Genomic DNA, 20,008 nt, shown 5'->3' with positions numbered 1-20,008 from the left:
GTTAACACAGTTCAAGTTTAAAAAAGTTCTGGTTAGTTTGAGGTGCTGCTTTATCTAGAATCAATCGATTTTTATATGTTCGAAGACACTAATTTACAGAAAGAAAAGCCAAGCTACAGCTTATAAAGAATGCTGGTTCAAAGCAAGCTCCACAAAAGGAAGGCATTATGTCTTATATGTACATGGCTTAACATTTTTCGAAAAACCACTAGAAATACGGTCAAGAACTTATACTTGGAAGTGAATCGAATTTTTAAGGCAATAAGTACAGAAAGTTAGAAATTATACTGTGAATCTGAAGAAAGAAGAAAGTTAAGACTGGCGATAAGCTCTTCTCCATTTTTGGATTCTAACTCAGATTTTAAATAAAATTTTGCGAAACCATTTTCAACAATTCTTGAACCCTACCCCAAGGAATCCTTCGAAGTTTCGCTATGCTCACTTGGCTTCTATGAACCTTCTCCTGGAGTCACCCCTTTCAGAAGAAGAAGACTTATAGCTGGACTCAAAAATGGCAAAGCAGCATGTGCTGACCGAATACCAATTTAATTTCATAATTACGCGTCAAAACACCTTATCCAAAAGCTGACTGCATTGATGAACCAAGTTTTTATAGATGGAATAGTTCCAGATCAGTCCAAGCGCTTTTTCTTCCCATATAAAGCAAAGGTAGTATTAATGACCCATCGAACTATAGAGGTCGATGCCACATATAAAATTTTCAAAGCTGCACTCCAGAATCGACTTAAAGTTTGGATAGCTTTGAACAAAGTGACTTCCAAGCTGCATTTAGATCTGCATATTCCATCTTTCATCATGTATTTTTGCTAAGAAAGTATTACTGAGTGATTACTAGCAAGAAATACAAAAATGTACTTTCTTTTTGTAGACTTTAGAGCAACTTTTGATACCGTGATTCGCGATGCTCTTATTTACAAGCTATATGGACTTGGTATGACTCAAAAGTTTAGGAAACTAATTCAAAACATATACAAAGACACAAAATCAGCAATTTTGAATGGATAAAAAATACGACAAGGCTGCACCCTTAGTCCATATCTTTCTCTCTTAATATAAATGACTTGTTGAACTGATGATGATCAATAAGTTAAAAGAATTTAACAATCTGTCGAACCTTGTGGTTCTTATCGTTCTTATCTGAACACCCTGTACAAGTAAAATACTAAAATTGTACAATTTGTGTTAGAAGTCCTTACCTTAATTCTTTTAGAAGCCCCAAAGTAACTTCGTTTCCCAAAATTTGTTGATTATTTATTAAGCTTTTCTCGAAATTAAAATACCAAAAATTAAGTCTTTACACTTTTTTAAACTTCTTTTTTTTTATTTACTTTCAGTCAATGTCAATAATTTAGATGATGCCCGAAGTGGATAAGGACAGCGTTGCCGATGTGGTGAGTGGAGCACATGCACCAATTTTCGATTCAGAAGCTCTCTTCAAGGAAAACAAAATATTTTCCACCGAAAGACTTACAAACGGCAGAACAGGCTGCAGTGGTGGAAGCAGTATCAGTGGCGCTAGTGGCATTATTAATGGAGGAGGAAGTACTGAAGTCGATAATACCGATTCTGAATCAATGGTTCATCCGTTTGTTTATAAAAGCCCTCTGACAATACCACCAGCGAAATATATAAATTCTGCTCTCACGAATTTCGGAGCACAATCAATGTCGCTACCACCGACAAATAAAGACACTTTGGCAACTCTGCTAAACGCCGAACGTCCACAAACTGCCCCACTAACCTTTCAAATGCGTAACAGTTCTCGATCGATATCATCCTCCGAGTCGAATGCCTTTGATGCCCACATCCCCACGGCAGGAGATAGGAAAAGAGAAAAATACCGGAGCCTAAAACGCAACGGGCAGTTGAGTGTCGAGGACATGTTACCGGCAAAGCCAAAACCCATAAGTTTTCAACCCTCCAGACCGTCGAGTACCACGATAAAGTCATCTCCAGAACCCAGTGATCTGACGACATTATCGATGAACTCGACATGGCATCCACATGTCTATGCCAAACCCCCCAATCGACCAACACCATATGCCATTGCTGATATTATGGGTTGGCGAAAGGCAACAAAGCTTGCGTCGAGTGATTTGGATACCAGAACGTCGCCGTTCATTTCGACGGCTTTTAGCTTAAAGTCGGAAACTCCATCGGAAGTAGATGCAAGTCGAATGAAATCACCTCGAACTATATTGAAAACTTTTCAACAACAATACTCTCAACAAATAAGCCGGTTCGATGAAAGATGCAGCAGTCATACACGAAGTACTTCTCTAAGTGAGACAAGTGAAGATGATAGTGGAAGCATTGCTAATGATCAGCCGCTTAACTTGTGCGTTCCTAAGCAAAGTGACTCGAACGATAGTACCAGTGTTACGGCGAAATCTGTTGCGAAAATTCATAAAAAAGGTAAGTTGAGTCTTTAAATTTGCTAATTTATCAATTATCAAAAGTTTTGACAAGTTCATAGATTCTGACAAAAATATTTAACGAAAGTATTCTATATTTCAAATGATTTCAGCCTTTTTTTAGACCGACTTAGACTTAAATTACTTATTTGAACTTTGGGCTCGTCCAAAGTACACAGTTGATGTAGATTAAGAACGCCTCAGAAAAAAACAAAAAGCTTACCGAAAGATGGTTCAGTTTTTGTTTGATGAAAATCCCTTCTCAGACCTTGAGTATTGTCCAATAGCCAACCCGAAACCGCTACAAATTTAACAGAACAACTTTCAGTTATCGATGCATCACATATCACCTCCTAAGTTTGAAATTTGAATGATGCACCAAAAGTGTTATTTAGCTAAATATTTGGGTTTTTAGCCAATATTTATTGATTTGGCAGTAAGTTCGTGCTTTCAAGTTGGTATCGCTGTCATTTGACACATGTCAAACTCAGCTGTCATTTGAAATATTAAAATATCAATTGAATGTTTGACAATCACGATAATGGATCGGTCTTCATCTGCTGATTCAGCTTCATCGCTGAACAAAATTTTTCGTTGAAAATTGGATAGTAGTTTGGGTTTAATTATTGTACGAGTTAGATTTTATAAGCCCTCAAACCAAGATCCCTCCACGAATTATTCTCAAACGTGGATGGGCACACCTCCAATCCTGAACCGAATCATTGTGTTGGTAATAAATGTGCACGATTTGCGAATGTTGTTCAGTAAGTCTCATCATCATGAAATGCGGATGCTCTGAATTTAATGCACATATTTTCCATCTTTAAAAGGCTCGCTATTCAGCTAGCTGTCACTTTTGAAGCTGCCATCTGTTGACATTTGGCAAGCAAAACTACGCCATTATTGAAAATGGACCGATACCCGCTTCAACAAAGACATTTTAAAATTCATTATACAAAATATGAACATTTTGCAAACACAATTTGTAGTTAAGAGTCTTGGAATTAAAGTTTCCCGATTTCGATATTTCTTGGTGTTCCACTTTTTCACAACCACAGTAATGCTTATATACATACATTAAGACATATTGTCTTATGAAATACATATGTAGATACAACTTTGAAATTTTCAAGGTTTGAAAGCTTACATTTTTTTGATGATATTGAAAGGCTAAATAAGAATACAAATTTTAAATGTTTTGGAGAACCAGTGACGAGGTAAGGGGTTTCATAAACATGTAAAAAATGCAAAGAACTGACGCTCGGGTGTAATAGCCTTTTCACACCAAACCCAAAACCGAGTTTTCGGCAAAAAGTTTTCGAAAACCCAAAAATCGTTCACAAAGAACACTTACACGTTTTTATTTGACATTTAAATTTGTTTAACACCGGCTGTCAAATTTTGTATCGATGAGTAAAAAGTTATGACTATTTCTTCTTCTCAAATTATTTGTAAAAACAAAATGAATTCTAACCACATTCTCCTAAGGATTTGTCTTTGCCGTCGACATCCTATCCTAAGTCGATAATCCTTTTCTGTGCTGTGATAGAGCAGCATATCAGCGCCGACAGGCCGCAACACTAGTTCGTTTCGAAGAAGAGTTTCAACTGAAGGTCTGCAGTCGGGTGGAATGGGCTCCCGACATGAACCAACGAGAACTACAAGCTCGCTTAGCTGCTGCTATCTTCTTTGTTCACTTCAACCAGTCAGAACAATTCACTTAGGAAAAGCTAATTGTTTAGAAAATATATCATAGAATCAACAACAAACAAAACATTTTCTTCTTCAATTCAAATTCAATCCAAAATACTGAGCTTCTGTTGGCCAAATGCGCCTGCAGAATCGCCACATATTGTGGCCGTCTGAGCAATTTATAGGCGGGATTGAGAAGATTCTGAACGATTTTGTGCAGGTCCTTATGGGCGGAACAGAAAAGGTCAAATCCTAGTCCCATATTCGGACAAAAATATCACTCATCCAGAGCGATCACTGAAGCTGTTATGATGGGATGAAGTTTCGCCATGACTATCTCTTTGGTTTCTACCTTTGCGTGCTCGCCTGGCTTGTCCAAAGCACTGAGGATCTTATTGATATTGGCCTCGCTGTCCATCAAGGGGCGATAGCCCACTGGAACAACGATTCCCACTTTGTGGAATGTTTTGGCGCAAATTTTCCTACCCTGCTGCGACTTAGCCTGCACCAAAAATTGTCTTTCATATACTTAATCTCTAACACAAATGAACTTATCGCCTTTCTCATATCTCCAAAACCCATGTGAATAAACAGAATAACCGCAAAATTTTTCTCCAGGTAGTAAGCAAAAGCGTCGAACATATTTGTGGCGGCGAGTTCGAAGACGAATCCCTTGGAAACGTCATTACGAACTATTAGCAAGTCTTCCTCGTCCTTTGGTTCGTCACGCCAGTAGCTATAATGAATTCCGGTTCCATGTTTACAAAGAGCGTTTGATACTCTGGAGGATCATGAAAGATCTTATTTTGTAAGAAAATTGTATTACTTACCACTACCAAATTTATTTCAAAATGAAATATTTGCTTTGACAGCAGCTATCAGCTGTTTTGTTGACATTAATTTTAGCGCTGAATGTTTCGAAAGGTTTGTTTGTTTCGTTTAACTTTGAATTGCTACTAGTTTTCGAGAGGTTTTATATAAGACTTGTGGTTTACGAAAACTTGTGGTTTGCCAAAAATGTATGGGAAAACTTGAGTTTTCGATGTAGGTTTTCGGCCAAAACCGATGATTTCGCGTAAAACCGGGTTTTGGACTTGGTGTGAAAAGCCTATAAGAGATGCATAATGTGGTTGTATCAGAACTCCAGTTCGAAGTTAATTTACGTTTAAAAACTACTCTAAAAATTTAAGCAGTTTCGACTTGTGAGATAGTATCAACTTGCAACACCACAGGTAGAAAATATTGATTTTTGGGGTTGAAATTCTGTCGATATCTTCATTAATACTAAATGCTCAAGCGATAACTAAACGTCGTCGGCACACATTTGTTTAGAACAATATTTAACAAATTAAGTCAAAAATCATTATATAAACAAAATAAAAGCGGACCGAGAATTGAACCCTGTGGTACACCACATGAAGTAGGAATATGCATGAAAACGTTTAACTGCCGTGTTAGGAAAATTAAATGTTTGAAAAAGTTGTTCACTTACAACCGAATAATCAACCAAACCGAATGCTTGAGAGGAATCTAATAGAATAAGGCTTATATTTTCAATATCCAAGGCATGTCGGATGTTTTTTGTCCCCTTACTGAACTTTACGAAAACCCGATTGTTAAGTTGTGAGTAGGTTTAAAGAATCCAGGAATAGAGTAATCTGTTTATGTTAAGGTCTTTCAAACACTTTAATTAAATGCCTTATTAAAGCAATAGGTTTATAATTAGTTTTCTAAGAGTTCTTGAGAATAGGTATTATTTTAGCTAAATTCCATTAAAGTGGTTATTATTCAAAAATATAGTGCTGTAAATATGGTGTTGAAAACATGAGTAAAGTACGGTAGTACAAGAGTTAATATGAGCTTAAGGAATCTGGGATCCATTTCATCTAGGCGGACAGCATATATGAAGTCAGATAATATTTTTTACACTACCTACTTCCATACTATCCACTGATCTTGGTACACTGATTTGATGGTACATGGCTCCATATAATTGAAATAAATTTGTTGTTGACTTCATTTGCCTAAGTTTCATTTACACAATTATTCTTACTTTTGGCGACTCCTAAATTACAAAGATTGTTCCATACTCTTCGTCCCGTAAGCCATGGACTTAATTTGTTGAAATACATATTCCGCTTTATGAAGTAAATTGCAGATACAACTTGTTTACGGTCAAAACGATACGCATCTAAAAGTTCAGGTAAATTGAAGCGTTTCCAGTATTTATATGCGCCAAGTCACGTTTTAATATTAATTTTAGGTAGGACGTGCCTGAAAAAGAAAAGCGTTTATATAACTTTATTTAAGGAAACCAATTTTCGATTAGACGTTGGCAGGTAGTAGTTAGAATTCTAGTTAAAACTACGAAGGTCTTCTTCTAATAAATCATAATTAATACGTCTGAATTTCCTGAAGTGAATCAGATCGTTTCATGGAAAAGCAGGAGCAAACTCTTGATCATAAAATTTGACTTTGCTCAGATTGCTGACCCGAAAAATATAAAGCAAAGTACCCATAGATGTATTACGGGCAAAATGTTTTGAATATGCTGTATTTACGGCGTTCAAGTTCAATGTGCCAATATCGTTTAGTAGTGACTGATCATGTATTGAATTTGAACTAATATTTCCACAAAAAAAAAAAAAATTGTACAGGGACTTCAACTAAGCTCTTCCATTAGAGATACGAAGAGAAAGAAATCAATATTTTGGTTTGACCTATTCACACACCACAGTAAAAGCTTTTCTCCTTCACCGCAATTGTCAATGAAGGCATGTTCGATGGCACTATCGGATGGTGAATTGCAATTTAACTTAAATTCTTTTTTTAGCAAAAATCGCAACGTCGCCACCCATTCGATATTTCCTATCGAATCTAAAACCTTTTTACTCATTTAAGTTACACAAAATATAAATCAAACACTCAACTAGCCAGGCTTCAGTCACACAGATCGCGTTGAGTTTTGACCCCACAAATAAGTATCGAAGCCTTCGTAAGCCTTCCTTATGAGAGCACATAACTCTGATCATAGCACGCAATGTTCCTTAAAGCCTTAACTATAATAGACTTAACCGAGCTTAAGCCAGTTTAAGGGAACGAACCAATACGCAGCCTTATATGTCACTAATCATAATAGACGTTCTGCTCAGTTTCGTTAAATTTTGCGCAATTACGCAAGAGCCATTTAAGTGGCTTGAGCTTAAGCAAATGTCAAATTTGCTTAAGTTACTTGAATTCATTGTGGTTACTTTTTTTGACGATAACTTTTCGTTCGGTTTTGACATTAGCTTACTTTGGGTTAAGTCTATTATAGTTGGGCTTAAATATTTTCTTTTAAGCTCCAAAAAATCTGAATTCGGGAAGTTATCGAAGACATACAGCTATAAATATACAAATTTTTCATTTCAAATTTCAAGAACAGGATATGTGGCTGCATCCGTAGCAGTGGTGGCCATTTGCCTTTAGAATTTTTAGAGACATACCTCTTAAAAATAAAATAAACATCTATTAAATTCTTCTATGAAATGTTCGATTTCTTATAATATTGAAATGAAAAATCGTTTAAGTTACTCCCCTAATTAAAATCTTTAAAAAACTTATCTCTTACATTTCTAAAACCTGCCTTTTACTAAGAATTGAATATTAAATTAATACTCTCCATTTTCGTTTCAATTAATTTGATTGCTAATTAATGTTGAAGTGCTTACACTTTGATTCAACCTTATTTTTATATTCCAAGGCAATTTCTTAGAAATTAACCTCTCCTACAATAAGATCTTTAAAAATGTGCCACTTAAAAAAGAAAACATTCTGGTTAAACCCGTCAACTTCCACTTCCGTCTCTCTTTCATAATGTGTCATTCATCTGGTTTACATTTTCAAACAAAAATAATAAACTTATTTCTTCACTCAAACACATAAACGCACCCATTAAATGGCATGTCCCAGAATAGATTGAAAAACATTTCTCATTTTTCATCCATCAATTAGCATATCATTTCGATTTGTCATTTTTATACTTAATGTACGAGTGTGTATATTTTTATTTGAATTATCATGAATGCTCCTAAATGAAAACATTGATATTATATTATATTTGTGTTACTGATGAACTCAATCTTGCCAATCTACATTTATTTATTGTTGCGTTCTTAATGAGATCGTCAAGCAATTTTCCACGAATGTGACTGCAAAAATCGACTTTCATTTTGAACAATGACTCAATTTACACAACGCAACTTGCTTTGCTCGTTTTTGTTCACTTACTCAAGTTCCACAATAAGTTGCATCGCAAGTCCCAATCCAAACCCAACCCATCAAAGCTAATGCAAGCCCTACATTCATGTTTACACCAATAAACGTCAAAAGAAAAACATCAAAATAGACTTCAACTGTCAATTTAAGTGGCAATGCATCATCGTTTAACCCGGCGGCCGCACTTGGTTTGTTTTGTTGTTGCCGTTGTTGTTGATTATTCTTGATGCCATTTGTGTGTGACTCATGATATCGGTGCACATATTTTACAACAAAGCTGTGGAGTAGTCGTATACTCTTCATCATTTAGATCTGTCCAAACGGACGTGGACGTACGGAGACGGACATACAGAATGTGGGCAGTAGCGTAGCAAGAAATAGGAAATTATGGGGTCAGTGGAATATTTTCAAATGGGTGCTCTTGTGATTAAATGCTTAAATAAATGATTTTGGTAGTACCCGTGGCGTGATGTTTAGTGCGTTGTACTGTCATGCTAGAGGTCTTGGGTTCAATCATTGCCTGTGCCATCTAAAGCTTTTTTCGCGGGTAAGGCCTCTTGCAAAGAATTGACAAATCCCTCAATAGTAATTTTGTCATAAAAAGTGCTTTCTCAAGTTAGCCATTCGGATTCGGCTTAAAACTGTTCCTGAAATGTCTAGTTCTCAACAGATTGTTGCGCTAAAGTGTCAAGAAGTGTTGAGGTAAAAGTCTTGAATGTCTGGGGAAGTTGGCCGAAGAGAAGACACTAATTAACCCATTTGGATACAGGATAATAAATATGTAAACGAACGACTTATGTCCGGGAAAGTGTAGAATAAGTGAGTGCTAGCTGGATTTCTGACAGTATTTAGATTTTAGCTGAAAACTAGGAAGAGTGGCTTTGATGAGCAATGACCAAAATCACTAAATTAGAGTTGTTCTTTAAAATTGTAGAAAACTAAAAGTTTAACTGATAATATCAATGTTTTCTAACAAAGCTTACTTTCCCTTTAATTGTTTTGACTTTCAGAGCCCTTGAACAAAGGTTTATTTAAGAATTTCTGATTCTCATTTTACCTGACCGATAGTTCTTAGAAAGAATATCTGTAGCAGTTTGCATCTTAGAAAAGCCACTCATGCCAATTTTCTACAATTTCTAGAATATTGAAAAGGGTTTTAAAGATTATGTTTTTAGCTATTGCCGAGGAATTACAATATGGATTATCATGGAATAGTTTTCTATTTTCAATTATTTCCAATATCAATATTTCTAAAAACAATTTGAAACTAAAAAGTTAACTTAATCAAACTGAATCGCAGCACTTGCTCCAATAAAATTCTTTGAATAAGAGAAACTTATCGTCATGTAATATTGCAAAGATTTGAAAAACCGAATTTTGCTCATTTTATTACTATCTTACACTTAAGATACCAAATTGAGCAAATACTTTGCCCTCTGGGCATGTTCTCTAATATGAAACTAGGTCCCATTTTATTCATTACGAAATGAAAATTTAAGTACTAAAATCATGATTTTTTTAAATTGACATTAATTTTACTTTATTCGAAACATAATCTTCTGGCTAGATTGGACGTATTATAATCTGGAGGTTCAGTTTTCGACGACTATTTTAATAAATTTGTGACCGTATTTTAGCAATAACGTGGCGAATCTTGTCTTTTAAGTGGTCAATCTTTTTGAGCTTATTGCCGTAGACTAGCGACTTCACGATATCTACAGAAAATAGTCAAGCGGCCGGCCGGCGTTATATTGCACAATCTTGGAGGTCAATCAACTTCAAAACGTTTTTTCAATAAATCAATTGTTCAATTATTTTTGTAAAAATTCGTTATCATCTCACCATAGTGAACACCATTCACAATAACCGACCGTTTGACCGACCTCATTGGAAAAAATTGAGGTGAAAATGTGTCTCATCACTGAATTTGATTTTCCTCGAAAATGGATCATCCCATGTAACCATTTTTTTGCCACCATCCAGAACATTTCCAACGCTTAAAATGGTCACGAGGATTTAGTTTTTGAATCAATGGCACCTTGTAAGCGTGTAAATGCAAGTCTTTATGCATAATGCTCATCAACGATGAGAGTGACTGGTGCAATTGTTGCGCTCGACTATCACAAACAGCAGCAATTTTTTGCCATTTACGAGCATGCACTGCTGTTTTCACATCTCCTGCAGACCCGGTTTGCTTAAATTTTTGCACGATTTTCACGAATTTTTAATTGGTTAAAATTGAGTTTATCTGAAAAATGAAAATGCAGAAAAAAACTTGACGTTTAGGAGTGGTTCACATTCAACATCGGCCCTTAAAATTTAACCACCCTTAACAAGTAACGGTGTTCTTCATTAAGGTGCATCAATAAAACCATGATTTGGCAGCGTTGTTCACACGTCAGTCTAATAATGTGGAATTCCAAACCAAACTAAGAATAAATCACTGTTCAAAATCCCATTCAAAAAAATTTCCATTGGGGTTAAGTCGGCGAACCTGGTGGCCACGTGATGTCGCCAAAGCGACTGATAAGTTTTTGGGTTAAGGCTTCCCGAAACCATTGCATCGAATCTCTAGCAGTTTGTGCGATCGCACCATCCTTTAGGATCCACGTAATCGATGAAAACGATGAGGTTGCAGGTTTGTCAAAAAGAAATCTGTTATCATGCGTCGGTTATTGCGACTATTGCCATTTGTCGCCTGGTAACGAGCATTCTCGAAGAAAAAATGGTACAATTATTCCATAAGGCAATGCAATGGTTTATCGTATTTCGGTTGAGGTTTTTGGAGCCCGATAACGACAGTTTTGTTTATTAACATGCCCGTTTAATGAAAACGAGCCTCGTCGCTCGAAAAAAAGGGATTCACAATACCAAAACGCTAAAACATCGTCTCACAAAATTGTTTGCGTAAACCAATATCAGATTCTTTATATATATTGAACTTTAAATGCTTTTTTAAAATTTCATGAATAATCGCTCCTGGAAGTCCCAGCGAAGCTGCCCCTTTCCGTATTGAAAGCCGTGGATTTTAATATAAACACTCTTCAACCACTTCAATATTTTCGGGAGTCCTTGAAGATCGACTGGGCCCTAGCCTTTAAGTGTTCATAGCCAAAGAAGTTGCGCGAAACCTCTGCCCTTAAGAACGAAATAAATTCACACTCGGCCCATCATTTATTCGTACTAAACCGATTTCACTAGTGCGACGTCGTGAATGAGAAATCCGTACGATCACTGATCCTAATCCAAACCGCACCGTTTACTGCTTTTTGAAATAATCGTAAAACCCTGTACTAATAGATTTCAAGCGTATACTTAATGCAAGTTCTTAATATGAACAGCTAATGACAATTTTATACATTTTGATCAGGTAATCCGCAATCACGTCAAAAAAGCAAGCAATAAAACGAAGCCCGTGCTATGAGTATATTCATTCATAAAAGTATACTCATGACGAAATATGCCAAAGAACAGATTATTTGAAAAGTGGAATTCTCAGCTAGGTTCTACATTTTACTTTTACTCGAAGTGGAATTGAAATCGATTCAAAATATAAATTGGAGTTCTGAAATTCACTTTTATCGATATCGATTTTATTTTTTTCCAACTCAGAGCGAAGTGAATTTCCATGTTCTACATTTCGATATTTGCTATTTTCAAGTGATTTGAATTCGACCAGACAAAGTTGGTGCGATTTGAATTCGACAAGCGGAAATGTAATACTAATTTTATTAACGCTTTTCAACTTATAAATCTGTACACATGTTAACTTAATACATTCAAGTGTATTCTGCTGTAAATTTGGTTTCTTACTTGGTCGAAGAGCCCTTTCTATAATGTTGGGTTCTATTTCATTTTCATTTGGTTCGTTTTCTAGAGCATTGTTTTCCGATGAATGTTTTTGATTGAATGCGTTAAGGTTCCCGATTGTGAATCGCTATAGGTCGTCAGAAGAAAAGGCTCTAATCCATAACCAGCATCTCCAGCCAGAATGAATGCTCGCCTCTGTCATATCTTCTTTAAAAATAGTTTCGAGCTTTGCTTATTCTATCAGAGCATCATGACTTGATCCTTGACGACAGACGTCGTTGTTATCGCATATCTGTTCAAAAGAAACGTAATGAAAGAATGTTTTAAAAATAAAACAACTTACAATCATTGCAATCATTAAAAAGTGCCCCTTCCTGTTATAGAAAAGCGTTGGATCTTGATTTGGCTGCGACATTCGAATATGGTTACCGTTAATGCAACCTATGACTCCAGGAATATTGGTTTTGTCAAAAAAAATCGATTTTTGATTTACTTTAATTTTCATCGGACATATAAAGTTTTATCAAACTTGTACAAATTCGATTCTCCAAAATTTGTAGTACTTCTGGAAGCATTTTTTAAACAGTGCTTCGTCCTAAACCGATATCAGCATCCTTCCCAAATGACCTTCCTTCTTCAAAAAACCGCAAAACTGAAAACTGTGGTTAGCTCTTACGTTGAAGGAATTGAAAATTGTTTAAGATATTGCTCAACAATTTCCAGTACCATTAGGAATTCACTTTTATTAAGACGGTAGTATGAAATGAACCTACATAAACAATACATAATAATAATTGATCGGGATTAACTTTTGTTTTCAGTCTTAAAATAACATACGTGGCATCTGCAATTTCCAAGGGAATAGAATAAAATAATAAAATAAAAACTCTTCAATAATATCCCAAGTTACAAAAATATCAGAAAAAAAATATCAGACGAAAAGTGATTTCGGAAAAAAATCGGAGTTAGCAAATGACGTGAAATGCAGAACACTGAAAATAAATTCACTCGATTTGAAAATTAGATTTCGGTTTCACTTAACTCGAATTCTGAAACCTAGCTGTCTATGGAAGTACCTACTCATTTTTTGGTTTATATGACTTTTTGTTTAACTTACACTAACTTTATTCTGAAATCGGATCTTAAGGCCCCCCTTAAACTCTTACACTTATAATTGGATTTTGAATTTCGGTCCTTAAAAAATGAGAGAAAAATGATTGCAATGCTATACGAGAAAAGGGACGCCTAGAAATTTATCAGTTCTCATTTGATACGCCACTGCTTTGTTAAATGGCTCATTTCTCTTGATATTTTTAATATAACGATGATTATTGGTATATTTAATTTGTGAACTTGTTCAATGTTATTTTTATTGATTGTGATGGCAATAATGACGACGATGACGATGACAACGACGCGAGTAGCATTGAGCTATAGTCGTACGCGCCAAACGTTCCAACTTGCAACAATTTAAATTGGAACGAATGCGCTTCGCATATGGAATGCTTTTTTTATTATTAAGTTATGTATTTTATTTCTTTTGCTTGATGCAGCTTGCGCTTAAATGGCTGCAGGAGGGTGAGGGTTTTGGTAAATTTTTGAAACTTTTATTCCACGACTTGAACCAAAACCAAACCAATCCAACTCAACCCAGCTAAAGCTGTGTAGACACTTTATTTGTATTTTTAAGTACCCTCTACGTGATCACAAGTGTTATTTTTAGAATTTTGTTTTTTCTAAATAGCTATCGTTGCACGCGCTGGAGTCAATTAAACGATTGGCGTTTTCCGGACTTGCAAGCCATACTCGTCGTCGTCGTCGTCGGTCGTCTTAATGCATTATATTTTGTTCGGTTAATAAAAATATTATATTGCAATTGCAATCGACCGCAGTATGTTAATGAAGCTGATTGCCAATGAATAATACTTATCGGGGCTTAATAGGCTTTTGTTTTCTATTAAAAATTAGTTTTATGGCCAGTTGAGCCATTTAGGAATTGTTTCAAGAGTGCGATTGCGCATAACTTTATTGTTGCATTTTAAACTAAGCTAAGACACGATTTAATATAAAATAATGGAAATATTTTGCATTGATCAAGGTTATATTTTTTTTTACGGCTAGGGGAGACACATATTGGAGGTATTGTCTATTTGATGAATCAATCATCCTTCTGGTTAGATAGATTTGACAGCTTTTTATATGAAAATAAAAATGTCGTTGACAAAGCGAATGGGTGTGGATTGAGATCTTGCTTACTTAAAGTCAAGATCAACTAGAAAAGGAATGTTGTTTGCATTTCAATGAAAAGAAATTCAGAGATCTTTTATTTAGGGAAACATCTTGGAACAGATCTTCTAACCACAAGATGAAACGTCCGCCATTTTTAATAGAAGTGTCAAATGTCAATTTTTCTTGTTTTTTACGTTTACAATGTGAACAATGGGGAAGGTCAGACAACATAAGAAACTTCATTTAAAGTCAACTGCATTCTTTGAACGGAAATTTTGACCCAAGGCAACTAGTTAGTTTTTTAAGTTTCAAACATTTCAAACTCAGAACTTTACTTCACTAACCTCTACCTTTAGTTTATAGTACAAAAACTACCAAACCATTATTGTCTCCAAAACACTTCCAATCAGTCAAGCTTGAAGCCCATCACGATTGGTGTTTTGTATTGTGAACGCATAATATCTCTTTTCCAATTTGACAACGAACCCTACAATATAAAATATTACATTGAATTGTCCAGAAAATAAATAAATGATAGAGTAATAAAGTTCAGCTTTCAGTTAAATGAAAAAACATTAACAACTGTCATTTGGACATAAGTGAACTTGACTTAATAGTTAGGGGGATTTTTTTGACTAACTTTCCAGTCAACTTTCCAATAAAGTTCATTGGAAGGCATTTGAAAGATCAAATGAAGGAAACTAAACGGAACTGAACGAAAACTCAACTGAACTGAACTGAACTGAACTGAACTGAACTGAACTGAACTGAACTGAACTAAAATAAACAAACTCCAAAAACCGGTTAATTCTAATGGTGTCCTTACACGAGTTCCTTTTCCGTACAACCACTTCCGAAATTCTCCGATTCAATTTTGAAATGTTGCCTTAAAATAATGCAATTCATCTATACGATAATTTTATTATAGAAACAATTCTCAAGCAATGATATTTATAATTGTTTTTATATTTTTATTTCAGACCTGCCTTCCAAACCACATGTGAAAAAGAAGAAACTCTCTATAGAAGCTATTCCTGCCGCTGAAATAATCAAAGAAAAACAACAATTAGAAACAACTGAAGATGATTCAGATTCAGGTTCAACTGATAATCGTCGAAAAAAGAAAGCCCGTACAACATTTACGGGGAGACAAATTTTCGAATTGGAAAAACAATTCGAAATTAAAAAGTACCTTAGTTCGAGTGAACGGACTGATATGGCGAAATTATTAAATGTCACGGAAACTCAGGTGAGATAAATGTTTGTTTTTATTAATTTTAAAACTCGAACCATAACATAGATAACTTTAAAAAGTGAGTGAACTGATTTTAAGTTATTTCGAAGTTTTAAATTAAAAATCGTCTTCAGTGTCATTGAAGTTCTGCATTATGTGTTCGGATCATATCAAGAGTTGTCTTTTAGAAGTGTTTTTGGGAAATTTAAATGTCATGATTTGAAAAGGAAGTTATTGCTTCTTTTAAATTTTTTAATTATTATTTCTATCATGTAAGCAGCACATAACACTTTGACAGTTCTAAATGTCGGAAAAGGTTCGTTTATTAACTATTTTGGGTGCGTTCAGTAGGTGATGTTTGTTTATAAAACTGCTTGGGTGAACATTTTAGTGAAGTGATTTTTAACTAGTTAAGTGTTAGTAATAAGAAAAATGGTAAAAACTTAATTTCAAGCTGTTTAAAATATTAATAAATTGGTTTGATTCTTCTTCGTCAATAAGTATAGTATAACTGTCGATAAAAATGTCGATCTTTTTGTTATTATTAAAACTAGTAAACATTTAGAAGAACATAAGTCTCAGTTTGTTGTCACTAAACACAAGTAAAGGGTGTTTTTTTAGAGACGTGAGAGAAGTAAAACTCACATAATTTAGTTTTATGGCCAAGAATTTAAATTTAATATAAAGACAAGGGTCGGCATTATGTTAAAAAAAATAATAATGGACAATTGGCCGCCGCAGCTGGCTGGAACAATTTTCGGCCGTATGTCAGCGATAACTCATCGAATATTCTTTTACAAAGCGTCAATCGTTTCGGGCTTATGACATAATTCCAAAACACATAACCCCACTAAAAAAGGTAAAGTGGTGGTGAATCGCATAATCTTGGAGGCCCTGCCACAAGCCCACGACGCTAGATAATGCTAGGCTGCTATATAGACCGAATGTTGGACGCAGTGCTCGAAGCTTCAGTCGAACCGAACCATTCTTTTGGTAATATATTTCCATGGAAACGTTGTGCACTTCGTTATTATGAAATGGCAAACCAAACTGAAAACAAATCAAGTAATAGCTGTGAAAAAGACGAACTCCAAAAAGAGTATTCCAAAATTAAAAACCACACGTCTAAGAAAAACACCTATAACAAAGTAAGCTAAGAATCATTTAGAAATTGAAACTCGTAAGCAAATAATTCTTGGGTTTGATGTTTCAAATTTTTTCAAATGTTATTATTCGATTTCAGAAATTTAATTTTAAAAAAGTAGCAGAATTTTATAATTCTTTTTTAAACATTTAATTCAAAAACCAAACTCCATACATTTATTATCCCAATAGCGCCGAAATTTCAATAACATATTTATTCGTATCTTAAAAAACACACAAATGTGGAGTCCCGCAAAATTGTATACTTAGTCCTACACTGTTTTTTCTTTGTTTTGTTTTGGATTATGTACTTCTTATCTACCTTTGCACTGGAAATGTTTATATTTTCAGTAGAAACACTCTGAAGTTTTAATTTAAAAAAAATCAAATTAATTTATTATATTTTAATATTCACAGATATTTTTTAAACATTTTTCGATTGAGTTTTGGTATATGTGTAAATGTAAGTTTAGTAAGAACGATTTATGTAAAGTGGAGGTTTCTGAATTAAAAAGGCCGTACACCCTCTATTGAACTTGGTAAAAGAAAATGTTGGATATGGTTTTCCATGTCTGCAGGCTTGTTTGGGTATCGTCTTCCTGATTCCATTAATCCAAAAGTATTTTGATGTTTTTAAATGATCGAAGGCAGAATGATGTTTTTCAAACCAAATAACAGTTTATCGATTTATTTATTTATTTACAAATTATAAGAAATGTATTCGGATTATGTTACTCAGTTGACTCTCAGTGGTTAGATACAGACTCAGGAGTAAAACAAGGATGCCTGTTAAGTGCTCTATTATTTTCGCTCTTTATAAATGATATAGTCTCATGTATACCCGGTGGAATTCATATTGCTGACACTAATGTTAATGTCCTTTTTTATGCGGCTAACCTAGTTTTACTATCGGAATCACCTGAAAACCTGCAATTGACGATTAACCGTCTTTCAAATTATTGTAAAACCTGGGGTCTTTCTATAAACACTGAAAAATCGAGAATTATGGTATTCACATATAGCTTCCGAAGTTTAAATAGAAATAAACAGTAGTACAACGGTTACTAAAGAATATAAATACCTCGGAGTAAAAATGAATACGGTTCCAGACTTCAAAAAACACCTTCAAGGCAAAGCTGTTGCTTCACGTCAACATGACGTGGCGAAAAATATTTTACAACCAAAACATCACTCTTTCATCTAAATAAAGTTTGCGAAACCGTAGTAAAATGAACACTCTGTTATGCTGCTCATATTTGGTGAATAGATGAATTTGAAGTGGTTGAAAAATTTCATAAAAAATTTCGGAAAAAAATGTTTTATCTACATAGAAACACCCCATATCACGCATTTTATCTTGAAACAGGGTTGCCTAAGATTTTTACTAATACCCATGCTTCAAGCAGACTACGTTTTAAAAATGGCTTCACATTCTGATACTCGTTTAACGAAACACTACGAACAAAGAAACATCGACTGGTAGTTGATGAAATGGCAAAATATTGCCTCTTATAACAACATTAATTTATACTGGAAAAGTACAAATTTATACCTTAATGCAAATAAATGAAGACTATGCTTGTAACGCATTGATTGAAGAAGCACGACAATCTGAAAGCAGAATTATATATTCACAATCAAATTATCACCTCTGCAGTAACAACTTCTTTAAGGACAACCTTAGCTACGAAGAAATATCGCTTCTGTTTAAATCGAGATGTGAGCTCATCTACCTTAACGGCAGTCCATACAATGGTGCATCCGACCAATTTTGCACGCTGTGCAGCATGAAGGCCAAAGAAGACAACTTTCATTTTATAAGCGTTTGTCCAATCTTCAAACACCTAAGACATGCATGTCAAGGAAATTAACGTTTTACAATGATGGAAACATTAGACATTTTAAACGAAAGAAACTGGAAAGAATGGTGTAATTTTCTTAAATCTATTATTGAAAGCAGAAATTTGTTAATGACTGAGTATATTTGAAGTTAAATTTTACTTTTGTTTCTATAACTTTTCATTACCATTATAATATATTGCCATTCAAGCTGACGGCTAAGCCAAAGCTATCTCAAATTTATAACCATAATACTTAAACTTTGGAACCAAATAATTGTTCTAATAATATGAATTAATTACTACTATTCGTATTATGTTCAACATGACTACGGGTGAGTTTACTCGCCCACTTGTTTGATTTCTAGGTCCCGCTTTTGGGAAAAAATGTAGTAAAAAAAACAAACGTCTTCTAAAAATTATATAAGCTGAACAATACCTGACCATCAGCTTAGACATTTCATTAATATAGGATTAATTACAAAACAAACGTGGTCCAAGAACAGACCCCTAAGGAATACCAGCTATGAAGCAAAACAAAATTAGATATTGACTTCGAAAAACTCGAGCTTAAATTTTGTAACGCCCCTCGTTACAGTCTGCAAGTAATTTCAAGGATGGAGGAGACCTATACGGGGTTTGAATGCCGAGTCCTTATTTGAAAAAGCAATTTTCATGGCAAGAATTACTCTTATTTGATTTCTCAATTACAGAAGCAGAAGCAATACTTGTTTAGAAAAACTTTAGGTTAAACAGGAAGGAATTGAACCCAAGACCTATGGCATGACAGTCCAATGCACTAACTATCACTCCACGAAAAAAGGGAAAGGACAGCTCCAATCCGGCGAATCTCTGGTCCATAAGTCTGATGCCGAGTATCAGTAAGGTTTTCCAGAAGTAGGTGAAAGTGGAATGTATAAATAGAGCTCTGTCCAAGTGGCCTGAGAACAACAAAATCATTCCAGATAATCAGTTTGGCTTTTAAGGCTGGACATGACACTATTAATGCTGCGTCTTAGCTTGTTTCCGATATCCAGTGGAACAAATCTAAAAGGAAACGTACGGGTACTTGTCTGGTTGACTTGAAGAAGGACATCGACGCCTTATGATTAGCGGGTCTGTATATAAAGCTGACCAAGCTTGACAAAAATAAAACACTGTTGTATATGCTGTACACAATACTATTACATGCTTAATGGTAGACGGTTTATTATCAATAAAGCGTAAGCTTTTCCATCTGTCCCTTCTGGTCTCTTTCCGAGTGAATGGAAAACTGTATTTGGCCAGCCTGTCCCTAAAAAAGTCGAATCATCCTCCCCCTCTAACTATATCGTTCAATTGCACTTACGTCCCTTCTTTCCAAGGTCATG

At 34.8% G+C, this 20,008-nt stretch overlaps 1 protein-coding gene across 1 annotated transcript in view; it reads left to right on the top strand.

Moving 5' to 3' along the window:
- The window catches only part of LOC129952866 (homeobox protein DTH-1), a 181,969-nt gene that overhangs the window by 95,039 nt on the left and 66,922 nt on the right, over positions 1 to 20,008 (top strand). Inside the window, exons 2-3 of the mRNA XM_056065765.1 lie at positions 1,356 to 2,436; positions 15,404 to 15,672. Coding sequence (XP_055921740.1) covers positions 1,374 to 2,436; positions 15,404 to 15,672 — 1,332 coding nt within the window. The 5' untranslated portion in view covers positions 1,356 to 1,373. The remainder of the gene's footprint in view (positions 1 to 1,355; positions 2,437 to 15,403; positions 15,673 to 20,008) is intronic.

This window comes from Eupeodes corollae, chromosome 1 (assembly GCF_945859685.1).
Source record: "Eupeodes corollae chromosome 1, idEupCoro1.1, whole genome shotgun sequence".
NCBI lineage: Eukaryota > Metazoa > Arthropoda > Insecta > Diptera > Syrphidae > Eupeodes > Eupeodes corollae.
Note: the sequence above shows the minus strand (reverse complement) of the source record. Positions and strands in the feature narration are given on the sequence as shown.